The sequence below is a fragment of the Heteronotia binoei genome, chromosome 1 (assembly GCF_032191835.1).
Source record: "Heteronotia binoei isolate CCM8104 ecotype False Entrance Well chromosome 1, APGP_CSIRO_Hbin_v1, whole genome shotgun sequence".
NCBI classification, from domain to species: domain Eukaryota; kingdom Metazoa; phylum Chordata; class Lepidosauria; order Squamata; family Gekkonidae; genus Heteronotia; species Heteronotia binoei.
The window spans coordinates 117,424,326-117,440,842 of NC_083223.1; the positions used below are offsets into that span (position 1 = coordinate 117,424,326).

The 16,517-nt window shown below is 36.9% G+C and overlaps 1 protein-coding gene across 1 annotated transcript in view; it reads right to left on the reverse strand.

Annotated features, from left to right (window-relative positions):
• Nucleotides 1–2,013: 2,013 nt before the first annotated feature.
• MED23 (mediator complex subunit 23) overlaps nt 2,014–16,517 on the reverse strand; it is a 76,662-nt gene continuing 62,158 nt past the window's right edge. Inside the window, exons 24-30 of the mRNA XM_060239443.1 lie at nt 8,905–9,141; nt 8,203–8,362; nt 7,981–8,053; nt 6,368–6,582; nt 5,989–6,109; nt 4,257–4,388; nt 2,014–3,088 (exon numbers count right to left, since the gene is read on the reverse strand). Of these exons, the coding sequence (XP_060095426.1) occupies nt 2,918–3,088; nt 4,257–4,388; nt 5,989–6,109; nt 6,368–6,582; nt 7,981–8,053; nt 8,203–8,362; nt 8,905–9,141 (1,109 nt within the window). The 3' untranslated portion in view covers nt 2,014–2,917. The remainder of the gene's footprint in view (nt 3,089–4,256; nt 4,389–5,988; nt 6,110–6,367; nt 6,583–7,980; nt 8,054–8,202; nt 8,363–8,904; nt 9,142–16,517) is intronic.

Here is a 16,517-nt window from a genome sequence, read left to right on the forward strand (position 1 = left end):
ACCATGTGCAAAAAGGATCTAGAGGTCCTAGTGGACCATACACTGAACATGAGTCAGTAGTGTGATGTGGTACTACAATCCTCTTCCTGGACAGGAAAGATTTGTATCTGTGGTGCATGCCCTAGTAACATCTAGATTAGATAACTGCAGTGCTCTCTATGTGGGGCTGCTCTAAAAGAGTGTCTAAAAGCCACAGTTGGAACAAAATGCTGTAGCCAGTTTTGGAGTGAGTTGTAGGGACCATATCACTCCACTCCACTCTTATTCCATCTACAGTGGCATTAACATTTAAAGTCATATATGGCTTAGGGGCAGCATATCTTAAGGTTCATCTTCTCCTGTATGAACCTACCCATTCTCCTTGGAGGCCCTGGTTTAGATGCCCCCTCCATCTGAAGCTAGTCAGGTCACAACCTGAGAAAGGACTTTCTTGATCATGGTTCCAAAATATTGGAACTCCCTCCCCAGGGAGATTCACCTGTCTCCCTCTATTGTTGTTTTCTGCCAATGGATGAAGGCATTTTTTTTTATTGACATACCTTCGGTAACTGTTACCAGCCTTCCTCCCTGTTTTCAGTTATTTTTTATTGAACTGTTATAATGTTTGCCTTCTGGTCACTGAACCTTAAAAAAGATATTATAGCACTGGGAAAGGTGCAGAAAAGGGCAACTAGAATGATTAAAGGGTTGGAACACTTTTCCTATGAAGAAAGGTTAAAATGCTTAGGGCTCTTTAGCTTGGAGAAACGTTGACAAAGGGGTTACATGATAGAGGTTTATAAGATTATGCATGGGATAGAGAAGGTAGAGAAAGAAGTACTTTTCTCCCTTTCTCACAATACGAGAACTCATGGGCATTCAATGAAATTGATGAGCAGTTGGGTTAGAACTGATAAAAGTAAGTACTTCTTCACCCAAAGGGTAATTAACATGTAGAATTCACTGCCACAGGAGGTGGTGGCAGCTAGAAACAGACAGCTTCAAGAGGGGAATGGATAAGCATATGGAGCAGAGGTCCATCAGCGGCTATTAGCCATAGCTTATTGTTGGAACTCTCTGTCTGGGGCAGTGATGCTCTTATTCTTGTGCTTGGGGGGGGGGGGTGCACAGTGGCAGGGCTTCTAGCCCCACTGGTGAACCTCTTGATGGCACTTGGGTTTTTTGGCCACTGTGTGACACAGAGTGTTGGACTGGATGGGCCATTGGCCTGATGCACCATGGCTTCTCTTATGTTCTTAGCAGCATCAAAAACAACAAACAGTCCATTTTGGAATTAGTAACAAAAATGAAAAAAAAAAACCAGAACAAACTCCCATGCACAAGTCAACTAATGTCTTGGTGTTCATTTTTTTTTAAATGCTCTCTTACCACCCTTTCTCAGTGCTAATGAGAAAAGCCTTTAGCGTTTCCATATTTCATATTTTGCAATAACCAGGCATCGTCCTTTGTTTTGAATACTGTTCAGTGACCCCTTTAAGTTCAGTTAAGACTACCTCTATAAGGTTACTCTCAGCAATGGATATAGCGGTCAACCTGGCTTGTGGCAAGTGAACACCACTATCAGCTCAGTTATGGCAATAATCCTGTCTTGTTTTGAAGCTTCATGTAGAGGATTTTCACTGTTCTAAGGGCTGTATTTTGTATTATGTAAAGTGGACCCTGAATACATAAAAGAATTTCAGGATGGTTTAAATCTAGATTTTATGAACTTCTGGTTAAGTAGAAAAGCTGCTAAGTAGGTAATTTTATGTTTATTAGAGCCACTGTCTTTCATTTTGGTACAAATGTGATGTAGAGCCATATGATCAAATTTTAAAAATGCAAATATAAATTTCAATCCAAGGTTTTAAAATTTGGATTTGAAAATTTGGATTCTGAAAAACTTAACTGCAGTCTAGCATTTTGTATTCCTCATATATACCAGTGAATGACCTAGACACACTTGTGTCTTACTTAACTGGTAAAACTAATGGATAAAATGAATAGTATTACCATCAAATAATTTGGATTAACTATGCATAAATAAACCATTTTTATTAAATGATATCAGTGCTACCGGATATGAACAATATTTTACAAATCTTTACATTTTCATTAGATACTAAATCACATCTCATAAAAAAGAGCTGCCAGACCAGAAAAATAAAATGTGAAGATATAGTACTACAAATCAAAATAAAAGTTCAATTACTGCTAAAATTCAGTAGCCAGGTAGCAAATTATAGCAATTGTACTCAAGACCCCAGAAATAAAACTCTTAAATATATGTATTTTATACATAATTACACTTTAGAAATTGAAGGCCATATGAAAGAGGCCTATTCATCCAGCAAATTTGTTGTCTTTGATTTGCATAACCAGTGTCTTTACTATCTTGTAATGTCCTGGTCTTCAGGAGGGCTGCTGGAGAAGGTTCGGACAGCATAATCAAAATCTGGCCCCACAAGATTCTGAGTCTACCTTATATCAGTTCCCAACAATACAGCAACTGGTTGGATTTAAACTAGACAGCTAGTCAATGGGATTTTAACATATTGTTAAAATCTGAGGATCCCAGTCTTTGGAAAATGATGTCTGTGGAATACGAAAAGCACACGTTGTTCACTGTATTGTAAAGATCTGCATGATTAAAAGTTAATAGTAGTGAACAATAGTACTATTAGCAAGATAAGTGAGGAACAAATAAGGAAAGAACTATTGACTTTTTTTAAAAAAGCAATCAGCTATTCAGACATCCACAGATTGCGTGAGTTCCTTTGATCAGAGTAATGGTAAAACATGTATATGCAGAAGCCAGCAAAGAACACTGTAGTGGAATGTTCTGTTGCTCTTCAAAATGGATTCACATTGGGTCAGCTTTCATCTTGGATAACATTAGACTTCCTTGGCACAAAAGACACAAGTTTGGAGCCACATTTTACTGAGATACTGGCAAAGCAACATTAACTGGCAGCTGATTAGGCTGAGGTGCTGGAGACACATTGCTTATAGGCTGCTGGGAAACAGAAGCCGATTCCATTTTGCTGATATGCATGAATCGTAGGCGAAGTTTCAAAGCAGGTCTCAAGTTGCAAATGATTTTCTCAACCTTTAATATAAACCAAGATTAAAAGGTTACAGAGCAAAAATTATTTTATAGCGAATACTGGTAGTAGTTTAATTACCATCCTGTTCTTTGTTGAAGGCTATGGAAGGGTTACCAAATGATTTTTTTAAAAACTCAGCAGTGTAATTTCATTGTCAATGTTTTGCAGAAAACATTTAATCTTGTTTCGCTGCATGATTTCTATACTTAAACTAAACAGAGGGGGGAAAAAACCTTTAAACATTCCAGCAAGACACTCCAGTGTATTCAAAAATTACCACCTGCTTCCAAAAACCTCACTTATGATGAAATCTCTACCCTCTAGTTAGCTTCTAGTTTGCTCTCCCATCAGTAACAACTTTTTCTTTTCAACCTTTACTTTAGATAAGGGTATCAATATGGAATTCCTGTGATTGCTATTTAATTGAACAGGCCTGAAGGTTAAAGGTTTCTCATGTTTCTATGACATTCCCAGACAGGATTCTGCTTCAGCTGTCTGCTGCTGCTGTTCAACTTCATTTGGGATGTATGGCCCCAATCAACTGTGAACTGAAGGCATCCATGGTAGAAATAGGTGAGAATGACAGGTAGAGGGCAGCAGTAAGCAACCTTTCTCACAGTGGTTCCTTTAAGAGGCAATCTACATGTTGCTTGCCTCCCCTCGTGTCTTTTCAAGTGCTGAATGCTTCTCAAATGGCATGCACTTTGACCCCAACTCTACCACACATTTTGGTGCTTGTGGTTAGGAGGCAGGGACACAAAAATACACGACCCAACTACAACAAAGCACATTTAACTTAACACTATCTAGGAACAGCCCACCTCATTTCCCAATTGTTATCCACATCATGAAAAATCTTACTTGACTAAAAATTTTTTTTCCTTGAGTGAGAAAAGGGTAAATAATGGGGGGTCTTGAGCAAGCTGCCTGGGAAGGTCATCTTCCCTCAACTGCTTGATTCCTAAGCAAACCTTGGCACACAAAAGCACAACAAAACTACACATTCAAAACTTGGTGTCAATATTTGAATGTGGGATGTTTTGCCACAGAAGCAGACTAAGCTTGACTAAAAGAAAAATGAAAAACAAGAACTCGAGAGGCTTCAGTTGATGTTTAATAATGCTAACAAAAGAACTGGTTTCTTTCAAGTGAGGTTTATCATTCACTTACTTGGTCTTTCACACTGTCTCCAGTGAACATGTATTTCACATGATAGAGAAAATCACATATGGGATCCATGAAGTTAAGATGAGTATTGCATTGGTCTACCTCCAGGAGCATTTCATAAAAAGCTACTCCAATCTATTGTTACAAAAAATAAATCCAATTGAAATTGAAACAGCCAGGAAATAATATTATATATTCTAGTACCCTTTAAAAATGTTTCTATATTCCTACCAGAGCCCTCCACACACACACTCCCCCAAAAAAGAAGGGACAAGAAAGAAAATTGTTTAAAAAGTACAAAGAGCAAGGGACAGAATTTTTGTTTGATTGATTTGCTACAACATTCCACCTTGCATGACATATGGAAGGTGAAGGTTCCTCTGCCCTTCACCAGTGATTTTACATAGACTCAAGAGACTGCTGGGGAAAGATGAAGGTGGGTAACAGAAATTTACAAAAACCCTTTACAAAGCAGCCTGTTGCACCTTCTGGGTCAGTGGATCCCCCCCAGGCAAAGCAGAGGGTCTGTAGCAGGATGAAGTTATGGGTGAGGATTTATGTGCCTAAATCTACTGGTGCCATTATCCAAATGTGCATGCTTCTTTTAGGACCATCTGTATCCCAAATAAGATATGAAGTATCCCAAATAAGATATTATGTACAAGGTATGAGATCTAGTCATGGATTCATTGCCATTTCAAAGGTTTCTGAGTACAAAATGAAGACAGTAATTCTCACTTCTAGTAGCAGAACATTTAGGCAATATGGGATTTTAATTCTTCAAAGAGGATTTAAGAGCGTAACTCTGTTTAGGATTGATTGCATTATTTTTCTGTTAGCCACAAAATGCAGAGACACTTCTAGGCAGTTTCTTTAAGATCTAGTTTAAAGCTAGCTTTCTTTTGTTATGCATTGCATAAACACAATTTTCTGATTGCCAAAATATCCTAGAGAGTTTATTTTTAAATTTGTTCATTGGGCTTAAAGAGATAAACTTGTGAATGCCAGCATTCAACATGCTCTTATTTCTGCTTGGACTTCATTTTCAAATTCTCAAAAGTGCTTTGCAAGTACACCAGAAAGCCAATTTTGCTAATACAAAGATGTGCCAGCAGAGGCTTTGGGTGATCTTTTTACAAGAAACAATTCAGTGTTTTGATTAAGAGAAACAGTTGAAACAACAAACATTAACCACAAAAATAGCAAGGTTCTCATGAAGTTATTTAGCTATGTAATACATGTATTCATATGATAATGGCATAGCCATCCTCAAAACTCACAGTGTCGAATTCTATTGTAAAAGGCTAGAACAAGATAAGAAGCAAGAGTTGTGCTATTAATATCTCTAATTAGCACTCCTACCTAGTCACTTTCATGATTTGGAAAGGACTGTTAGGGGAGGTGGAGTTTTAATCCTTTCCCTCCCATTCCTCTTTCACAATTTAAATTCACATCAAGCTACAATGAGTTCTGTGCATAGGAAAAGACTTTCCCCTTCTACATAGCTAATGCAGTTTGGAGGGTGATTTAAATCACTTGAGGCATGGATAGAAAGGGTTATACATTCAGGAAAGGGATACCAAATGCAACTTTCTTGGACTCATTCTGTTGGCAGGATAGGAAAACAAGTCTGCAGTTTCTTCACAGCTCCTCTTTGGACAAGAAGCATTCCACACAATTCAAAGTCTTGCTCTCCTTCCAATGAATTGCAAGGGGTGCTCTTGTAATAACCTACCTCTAACATACATCTTGTCCTCTCTTGATTGAACCGCTGTAGGAATGGGCCAACAAGATGATAAACGTAGAGTAACTGGAATTCGGTCTTGACTATTGGTATCAGTACTTCAGTGAGAAACCTGTTGTATTTCAGAAACCAGAATAAGTAATTAAACTATAAACCAAAATCAATACAATGCTCTTCATTTTATATTCTGAAGGCACCTGAATTCTGGCAAGAGTTCCCATATTGACAACTGACTTATATGATTAATCATTGCTATAAATTTAAGGGAGGATATTTACCTATTTGTTGTGCCCCATGTTTAAGGAGTAACACATATTATTTAGGTGAAATTAGTACTCACAGATAACAGAGAATACCCCACTACACATACTTTGGAATGAGGGAAAGCTGACCAATGCTTGAATGGTGCCAGACAGCATGCGCCAATGCCAATGTGTAGCTACAGCACATCTCCGAGTAAGACTGGTGGCAAGCTGTGAAGTCAAAGAGCTGGAATGGATAACCAACCCATTCAGTCTCTGAGGTCAAGCTAGGACTGTTGACAACACTCACAATACGTTCATGGAGGACAATCCAGTAGGGCTCCTGAAAAATAAAACCACCCCACCACAAATTATTAGCATACTTTTACTTGGGACATTCAGCTACAGAGACAAACATGAAACATACAAAGTGACTTCGACCCATCATGAAACTGAGCACCAGTTGTTAGTTATAAATGCCAGAATCTCAAGGTGCTTTGCCTTACAGCTCTAGTAACACAGGAATAGAAAAGCCATCAGACAGAAGGAAAATAATCTCAGAATATGTTGGCATCAGACAAGCAAATGTAGTGTTAGCATAGTTTCACCCACACAATCTCTTTTCTCCCTTGGGATTACTCCATTGCTATGTTACAAAAGCAATGCAGAGCAGTGTCATTGGGGAACACCAACCATGCCTAACTCTATAATGAAAGAACTGGGCCTAGGCTATTGAGGTTTCTAATGATCCAATGTTAATGCAAGAAGTAACTCAGTCTTTTTCAGACTGATGGCTTTGTGTTATATGATTTCTGGCCCCGCTGGCAGACCTCCTGATGGCACCTGGGTTTTGGCCACTGTGTGATAGAGTGTTAGACGAGATGGGCCACTGGCCTGATCCAACATGGCTTCTCTTAACTGAACAATTAAGTTAGTCTACAGATGTTTCATAATCAAGTCTATGAAATTGTTTCAGTCACAATAATCTAAGTAAGCATCATTCCACATTACAGAATTAGCATGGCATAGTACACGTATAATACAATGTCAGGCATATGCCTTTTTTATGAACTCCAAACCCAGATATTTGACTATAAAGGGCTACATTTGTCTCATCTTATAAGCAGGGCACAGGAAAAGCTGGATACATATCAAATTTCAAAACTGTCATGTCATGTGGTCCTCAGCTTTCATCCAAAAATACCAAGAACTTAACTTGTGCTTTAAAATGCACCTACAGTGTTTGCTGAAAGTTCATTAAGTAGAAAGCTAAATGTTCAGTGGTCTAGAGATAAGTCTTGGTTCCTCCCATCCTCCTCCCATCCAGAATGGTTCCTACCACTCCTCTTCCTCCTTCTATATTAACAGCCTGCCTTTCTTGTTGAGACTCAAGGTGGATTACAAAATTAGAAAACAATGCAATAAAAATGAGTACAATGATACAGGAAACAGTGTAATATTATGCCTAATTTTTTCTAGACATTACAATGAGACCAATAAGAAGTGCCCTACTGATCAGCTCCATTTTACAACAATCTTTTTTCCTGTTCGAAAATATCTTGAACAATTAATTTGTACACATTCTGCACTAAAAAAAAGTAAAATGGAAAAGGTTATATCCTCCCCACCCTAATTTTCCTATTATATTTGTTATCAGTTTAGCATCTGATTTTATACATTCTTTTCATCAGCAGTACAGGATTACTTGTCTTTTCAATTAATCAGAATCAAGGCAACTTACAGGCAAGGCAGTGATAATCAGTCCAATTGCATTCATCCATGCCGTTATATTGTCTCTAGGAACTAATGGCTGACTGGTGGAAGGGAGGGAAAAAAAGGACTCATATTTCTTGTATTTGATATCAGCAATTTATGTTAGAGATACATAAGATTTTAGAAACAGTGTGCAATACCATTTTTTAACATAAAACTGTATCTATTTTTCAGAAGAACTTCAACCTACCTCTTCAGCACAACGTTCAGAAGGGCATTTCCTACATCTTTTCCTGGGACAGCCAATGCCATGAGTTCAACACAGGTAACATGCAGTGCATGGGCAGCTGGGTTAGGGAACTCATTGAACCTCCAGTCACAATTTGGGAATGGTGACTTGCCAGCCATTGGTGAGAATTATTAAGGTAATCAACTGTGATATGAAATAGGAAGCAGCCACCATTACAGGGGTGGTTTTCTTTTTGAAGAACTGCAGTGGAGTATATTAGAGCTTCCATTTGGTCCTTAATATGCAGGAATGATTGAACTATTATGCTGTATGTTCAGGCCATTCAAGCATGGCTCATATATGCAGATTTGAGCAAAACAGTGCTGAAACCTAGGTTACATGGTACCTGTTGCTATTTTCTCTTCTAGTTGTTTGAGCACCCTGGTACTACAGTGTAATGCAGAGATGATGTATTTTCAAATGAATAATTATATGTATTATGGTTTCTGAACATGTTTCCTCCATCCAAGATAATCTAGGTGGTTTAAAAAATTATTTGTCCTGTGATCTTCTGGCTTATTGAATTTTTTGTAGCTTCACATTCTTAATGTTCTTCTTGGCTAACAGTGAGAATCTGAATGCTGCTCCTGAAAGACAAAACTATGAATGGGAGTGCTCCCACCACCAAAAAAGCAGCTCAGCTTTTTTTTTTTTAAAGGATATTATCTACCAGCCTTGCAATCAGTTTGCAGTAATATATGTCATCAGGGATCCATGGATTATCTTCTCGTGCATTCATAGCGCATTTGAGGTAAATGTCACTCAAGCACCATCCTAGTGGCCGATTATCCTTAAGGGAACCTATGATGGCATGGACCAGTTTCCGTTTAAGGTTTGTACGGTCCCGGAGATGTCCTTCATAGTAGTGAAGAGTATTGTACAGGTAGGTTACTGGACGATCTGCAAGGAGAGAACAGCACATTTGCAAACTGAAAGCCAGGGTCAAGTACAGACTGTATTACAAAAATGAACATTCTATATGTGGCTGATTCAAATGACATGTCAAGCAGTACTCAGTTTGTCACTCTGTATCAGGGGTTGCCAAACTGTGGCTCTTTCACATACATTGTGTGGCTCTTGAAGCCCCCACTACCCTGTTGACCAGCCTGAAGAAGGCATTTGTTTTTTTAAAATCACTTCTCCAAGCCAAGTCAGCCGGCAGCTTGGAGAATGCACGTAAAATTAAAGTTCCTTTCTTTCCACTTCTCCATCCCTCCATCTATTTGCCTACCTGCTTGCTTTCCTGTCTTGTGGCTCTCAAACATCTGACATTCATGTCTTTTGACACTCAAGTATCTGATGTTTATTCTATGTGGCTCTTACATTAAGGAAGTTTGGCCACCCCTATATATTATGTAAATTGGTCAAATTAATATGATTGGCTTTTGTACAACAGCTTATTCTGCAAGTTTTACTATTTCAAGTTTGGTAGTTGTGGGAAGACGAAGTACTATATACTGAAGTCCGCCTCAGTTACTGAAATCTTATAAATAACTTCTGAGATTTCATTTGACATTGGTCATGAATTTTCAAGTATACCTCTGAAACCACAAGAACCAGAAACCTGTGTATTTATTCTGTCTATGGGAGAAAAACAACCGTATGATAAGTCAATACAGGTCTGCTTTTAATAGTTTAAATAAAACAACAGTGGCATTATTAACATAAATATTTACAATATGAAATTGTTTTTCAGAAGGTTTTGAATTGGAAGTCTGGTGCAGCAGTAACCAAGTCAAGACATACAGCTTGTTGTGGTTAAAACCAATTTTTATTATTTTCGCAACATATTGAAAGACATTTATCAAATATAAATTTCAAAATACTGATCAATACATTACAAAGTTTCCACCTCCCCCCAGCCCTCTTTTTCTTGACCTCCGCCGGTGCTTAATACAATTAAAAAGAAAAAAAGGTAAAATTCACGCTTATAAAATCTTCTCTTCCTGTTTACCTTAACATAAAGCAAGACTATATATTGATTATTATTAAAATTAAGCCTATATTTATCTCATAGTCTAACTTCTAAAAAGTTATATATCAGATCAGAAATCCATGTTACCATTTTATCTTCCCCTTAAAAGTTCAGATAATATTGTCAAAAACCACTGTGTCTCTTGACTTTCCATTGCTTTTCAACATATTTTTGAAATTTCTTCCAATCATCCTTAATTTTTTCTGAATTGCAGTTTTTAAAGATTCTAGTAAGTTTATCCATTTCACTCCAGTGTAACACTTTTACGATCCAGTCCCATTTCTCTGGCATTTTATCTTGCTTCCACATTTACACATATAATGTCCTTGCAGCTGAAAGCAAGTACCACAACAATGTCCTATCTTGCTTCGGAAAACTTTCCATTTGTAATCCTACCAGAAAGATATCTGGTGCTCTCTTGATGTCATAACCCAAGATTTTAGAGATCTCTTGTTGAATCAATCATTTGCCAAAAGTTTTTTGCTTTATCGCAAGTCCACCACATATGGTAGAAAGAACCTTCATGTTTTTTACATTTCCAACACCTAACTGATATTTGATTATTTTTGCTAATTTCTTAGGTGTCATATACCATTTATACAACATTTTGAAACAGTTCTCTTTTATGTTGTAACACATCGATAATTTCATAGAGTTTTTCCATAGGTGTTCCCATGTCTCCATTTGTATTTCTTTGTTCATATTTATTGCCCATTTTATCATTTGAGTTTTCACTTCATCATCTTCTGTAGACCATTTTAATAATAACTTATAAACCTTTGAAATCAATTTTTCATTCTCACCCAACAGCACTTTTTCCAGTTCTGTTTGCTCTTGTCTTATTCCTGTATTTCTAATATCTTGCTCCACCAAACTTTTAATTTGTTGTAATTGGTACCAATTAAGTTTGTCCTTCTTCTGCCAGTTTTAATTCCACCTTTCCTCCCTGTATTTTTAGCAGTTGTTTATATGATAACCATTTGTCTTCCTGTGGATCTAACGACAACTTTATGACTTCAGTTGGCATAATCCATAATGGCTTTCTCTCATCACCATATTTAGTATATTTTTTCCAAGTATTCAACAGATTTCTTCTTATATAATGGTGTGAGAAAAGTCCATCCATCTTCTTCCCATAATACATATAAGGATGCCAACCAAAAACATTCCCATGGCTTTCTAATGCCAATAATTTCCTGTTAAGCAAGGTTATCCAGTCCTTAATCCATTCCAAACAAATGCATCATGATATAATTTAAAATCAGGCAGCTGGAAACCACCCCTTTCTTTCGCATCTGTCAGAATTTTCATTTTAATTCTTGGCTTTTTCCCCGCCCATACAAATTCTGAAATCTTTTTTTGCCAATGATTCAATTGTTTGTTGTCTTTCACCATTGAAATTGGTTGAAAAAGGAACATAATTCTTGGTAGAACATTCATTTTAATTGCAGAGATCCTACCCAGCATAGAAAAATTCAAGTTATTCCACTTTAACATATCTTCTTCAATTTTACGTCACAGCTTTTCATAGTTGTTTTTGTACAAATCAATATTTTTCATCGTAATCTCTACACCTAAATATTTTACCTTCGAGGTAACGTCACATCCAGTTATACTCTGTAGTTCTTTGTTTGCCCAATGACAGATTCTTAGAATTTTTGATTTTTCCTTGTTTCTATGAAAGCCCGCCAGCTCTCCATAATCTTTGATTTGGGCATCACTTGTAATGGGTTTTCATTAATGAACATCACATCATCTGCAAATGCCCTATATTTATAAGAAAAACTTTTCAGTTTCAGCCCCTCTATTTCTTTGTCCTCTTTGATTTGCATCAGCAAAATCTCTAATGTCATTATGAATAGCAATGGAGATAGAGGGCAACCTTGTCTTGTTCCTTTGCTAATTATAATTTTCTCTGTCAAGTCTGCATTCACACAAAGTTTCACTTGTTGTTCTGTATAGATTGCTTTGACCATTTTTATAAAATCACCTCCCAATTTCAATTTCTCCATCACCGCAAACACAAAGTCCCAATTAAGATTGTCAAAAGCTTTCTCTGCATCTGCAAAAAACAATGCTACCTCTTTTTCTGGATGCTTTTCGTAATACTCTACAATGTCTATTACTGTTCTGATGTTATCTCTTATTTGCCTTCTGGGGAGGAAGCCTGCTTGCTCCTCTTGAATAAAGAAATTTAAGTGCTGTTTGAGTCGTTCTGTAAGTATCCTAGCAAAGATTTTATAGTCATTGTTAAGCAATGAAATCGGTCTATAATTTTTAACACTTGTGGCATCTCTGTCTTCCTTTGGTATCAATGAAACAACTGCTTCCTTCCATGTATTTGGCACTTTACCATCTTGTCTGATATTGTTCATCAATTTTTGGAGTTTCGGTAATAATACATCTGCCACTACTTTATAAAATTTTGCTGAAAAACCGTCAGGACCCAGTGCTTTACTTAATTTTAACAAAGTAATTGCTGCTTCTACTTCAACTTTTTCAATTGGTTCATTTAAAGTTTTTTCCATAGTTTCTGTTAATGGCTTTACTTTTATTCTCTGCAGGTATGCTTCTATTTTCTCTTTATCTACTTGTTGGCCTTTAAATAGTTTAGCATAGTATTTGTAAAATTCCCTTTTAATTCCTGCTTGATCCATGATATCTTTACCTCCAACTATAATTTTATTAATAAATTTGGTCTCCCTTTTTTTCTTCATTTGACACGTCAGATATTTTCCAGGTTTGTTAGCACCCTCAAAAGATTTGTGCTGCAGTCTTTTTAAGTTCCATTCCACCTCCTTATTCAATAGATGTCTCACTTGACTCTGTAATATTGTAATCTCCCACAAAAAAATGTTCTTTCCTGGTCTTTTTCTCAATTCTCTTTCTTTTTTGCCAATTTCTTTTTGTAAGTCCACCATTTGTTTTTCTTTATTCCTTCTATCTTTGTTGTTCAATGTAATTAAAATTCCTCTCATTACTGTTTTATACACGTCCCACATGGTTTGATATTGAACGTCCTGATTTTCATTTATTTGGAAGAATGCTTTAGTTTCTTTTTCAAGAGAGGCCACTATTTCTGTATTTTGCAGTAAATCCTCATTTAATCTCCATCGCCTCACTTTTTCCTTGTCTTTAGCCATCCACAATAATGGATTATGGTCTGCACCTATTTTCAGAAGAATCTCTATCTTATTTGTAATAAATCCCAAATCTTTAGTAGTCTGTAACATATCAGTTCTTGAGAAGGAGTTGTGCCTTGCTGAAAAAAAAGTATAGTCACGTACATTAGGACTGAACTTTCTCCATACATCTTCCAGAGTTTCTTGTTTTATTAGTTCAAAAAATGACTTTGGCAGTTTGCCATCTGTATTTTTTTCCCTGGACCTATCCAAAGAGTTCTTAATAGTTCCATTAAAGTCTCCCATTAACATTATTTGGTCATATGCCAGTTGGTCTACTTGCTGCATAATATCTTTGAAAAAAGCATTCTTTGCCCCGTTTGGGGCATATAGTCCCAGCAATATTTTTTTCTCATTCATCAACACCTCCACTGAAACATATCTGCCTTCACTGTCCTTAAAAATCAACTTTGGCTCCAATTCTTTTTTGATATTAAAAATCACTCCTTTTTTCTTTTTTTTAGCCAATGAAAAAAATTCTTCACCCAAGGATTTGTTCCATAAAAATTTGTAATCCATTTGTTTAATATGTACTTCCTGTAAACAGATTATATTACATTTTTGTTTTTTAATCCAATGAAATGTTGCTTTTCTTTTTTGCGGTGAATTTAGTCCATCTACATTCCAAGAAATTAATCTGTAATCCATAATGATTCTTCAATTAATCTGTATCTCCAAATTCTTTATTGTCCGCAAAAAACCTTTCCATGCCTTGAGAATCTACTATTGTGATTCTGTCTATTATACTCAAAGCTAAGGCCTTCAGGTAGAATCCATCTGTATCTTATTCCCTTCACCTTTAGCTTGTCTGTCAATTTCTTAAATTGTCGTCTGTCACTTATGACCTTCCTTGGCAGCTCCTTCATTATTCTTACTCTGCTTTCCTCCACCACCATTGCTTTTTCCATACCATACTAAACCTTTAATGGCATAATAGATTCAGATAAAAATACACAGAATATAAAAATTTAAACATTGGAGATAAAATCAAAATGAAACCGAGCTTACAGATGCATTCAAACATGGTCAGAATTAAATTTAAGGATGTCAGCCAGAAATTTTGCCACAGCCTCACTAACCACCTCCTCAGTATCACTCAATAAATAATAACGGTGATAGAATAGACAAATCTGGGGAAAAAGAAAGCTTGCCAAATAAATCTTTGTGGAGGTTATGGTAAAAAGAACAATCAAGCAATATATGCTGGATTGAGTCAGGAATATTCGATCCACAGGAGCAAAGTCTGTCGGCTAAAGGGACTCGCTGATATCTCCCTCGTAAAACTTTGGAGGGAAACGCATTTAGTCTAGCCAACATAAATGCCCTGCAATGACTTGGAGTGGTTAAGTCTGATAGATAATTGGGCATTTTGCCACAGAAAGTATAGAGACCTAAGAAAGCTGGAGAGCAAATATAAGAGTCAGTTGGCTGTAATTTCGTTTCCTCCGATTCCCACAGTCTCAATTCAATACATCTGAAGATATATGACTCATCAGAGGTAGAAAAATCATCTCCCTCTAACCCCAATTGATTGAGTTTGGACAGAAGCACTGCTGTCCAGGATGAAATATATGGGTCTCTTTTCATACAATCAAGAAGGCTGATGGGATCTGTTCTAAAGTGAATTTTGAGCCGGAATTTAAACACTGCAATCCAGGCTTTTGTCTCCACCAAAGACTGACCCACTTCAGAGCAGAGAGCAAAGTAGGACACACATTTTGGCAAACCAAGAATTTGTCTAAAGAATGAGGCTTGAAAGCCCTCCACTCTCCTGCTTTTTCAAATTGCTGACTTAAGATCCTTCCCACCATATCTCTTGTAGTAAATTTTACTACCACGTCACTTGCTAGCTTACACTTTCTAGCAAATTAAGAGTTAACCCTGTAAACATAGTCATATAAATGTCCCGTTCCCTCAAGGTCTTCTCCCATATACTCAGCAATGATTGTTGCAATGTACTTCTTTAAATCCTCTTGTTCATTCTCAGGAACACCTCTTAAACGAATCAAGTTTTCCATTAATCTGCAATCTTGTAGTGTTGCCTTCTCCTACATCTTCTTAATAATAACATCTTGGTCTTTAACTTTAGCTTCAATCTCCTGTGTCTTCTGCGCTGTTGCTTGTGACTCTTTCCTGAGATCCTCAATCTCTTTTTAAATTTCTTTCTTGACTTCTTCAGCACTAGAGTTAATTTCTTTAGTTAATTTCTTCTCACTTCCAGTTATCAAATCCTTCATCATCTTCCCCAATCTTGCCTCCATCGCATCCAGTTGCTCTTGGACTTGTTTTGCCATTTTTCCTCCCCCCCAATGAGCCTGATCTCAAACGTGTTACCGGCTTTTGATCAGACATCACTGTCCTCCCATTGCATAAAATAGGCTCTGATGTTGACCTCACCAATCAGCAAACCAAGTACAGAGTTCAATAGATTAGGGCATGCCCTTTCCAACAAGCCCAAAATCACCGTCCTCTGAGCTCCCTAAGTTTATATAAAATCCAAAATGGCGGCTGCGACTTTTCCAAGCCCCTTTTTAAAAAAAGTTTTCCTTTTTTCAATAATGCTTAAAACTTAATTTTACTCATATAATTCTCCTTTTTTAGTTTGATTCCTGCTGGTTTTAAAAACTTTTAAAGTCCCATTCTTTATTTAAGAATATAAAACCTTTGACCTTTCTTTAATGGCTGCCGGTGTTTCTCTATGGTTTTTGGCTCTAGAGATGTCTCTGGAGGCTTGAAGATTGCCTTCTTCCAACTTCTACTTCCTGACTCTCTGGCCATGAAGTCTCGTTCTCAATAATTTAAAGTCTCATGATAGTAAAACGTCACTTCCTGTTTCGTCTTGAAGAACAGCAATTCTGTTATGTCGGGGGGGGGGGGGGGTTCCCGAAACCACAGGTACGTCAAACATCAGGGTTTTTTTGCACTTTCCAGCTTATCTTAAGTCCCCAAAATTCCAAATTTACCCCCTTGTTTTTCTTCTTAACTTTATGCTCTCACAGTTAGTCCCAGATCTTAATCTTTTAATTTTAAAAAGCTTATTTCAGTCCCGGACTAGTAGATAAGAACCTTTACCTTAACGAATGTCTATTCTCCTGTGCACCGATCTCTTCCCCTCCAGA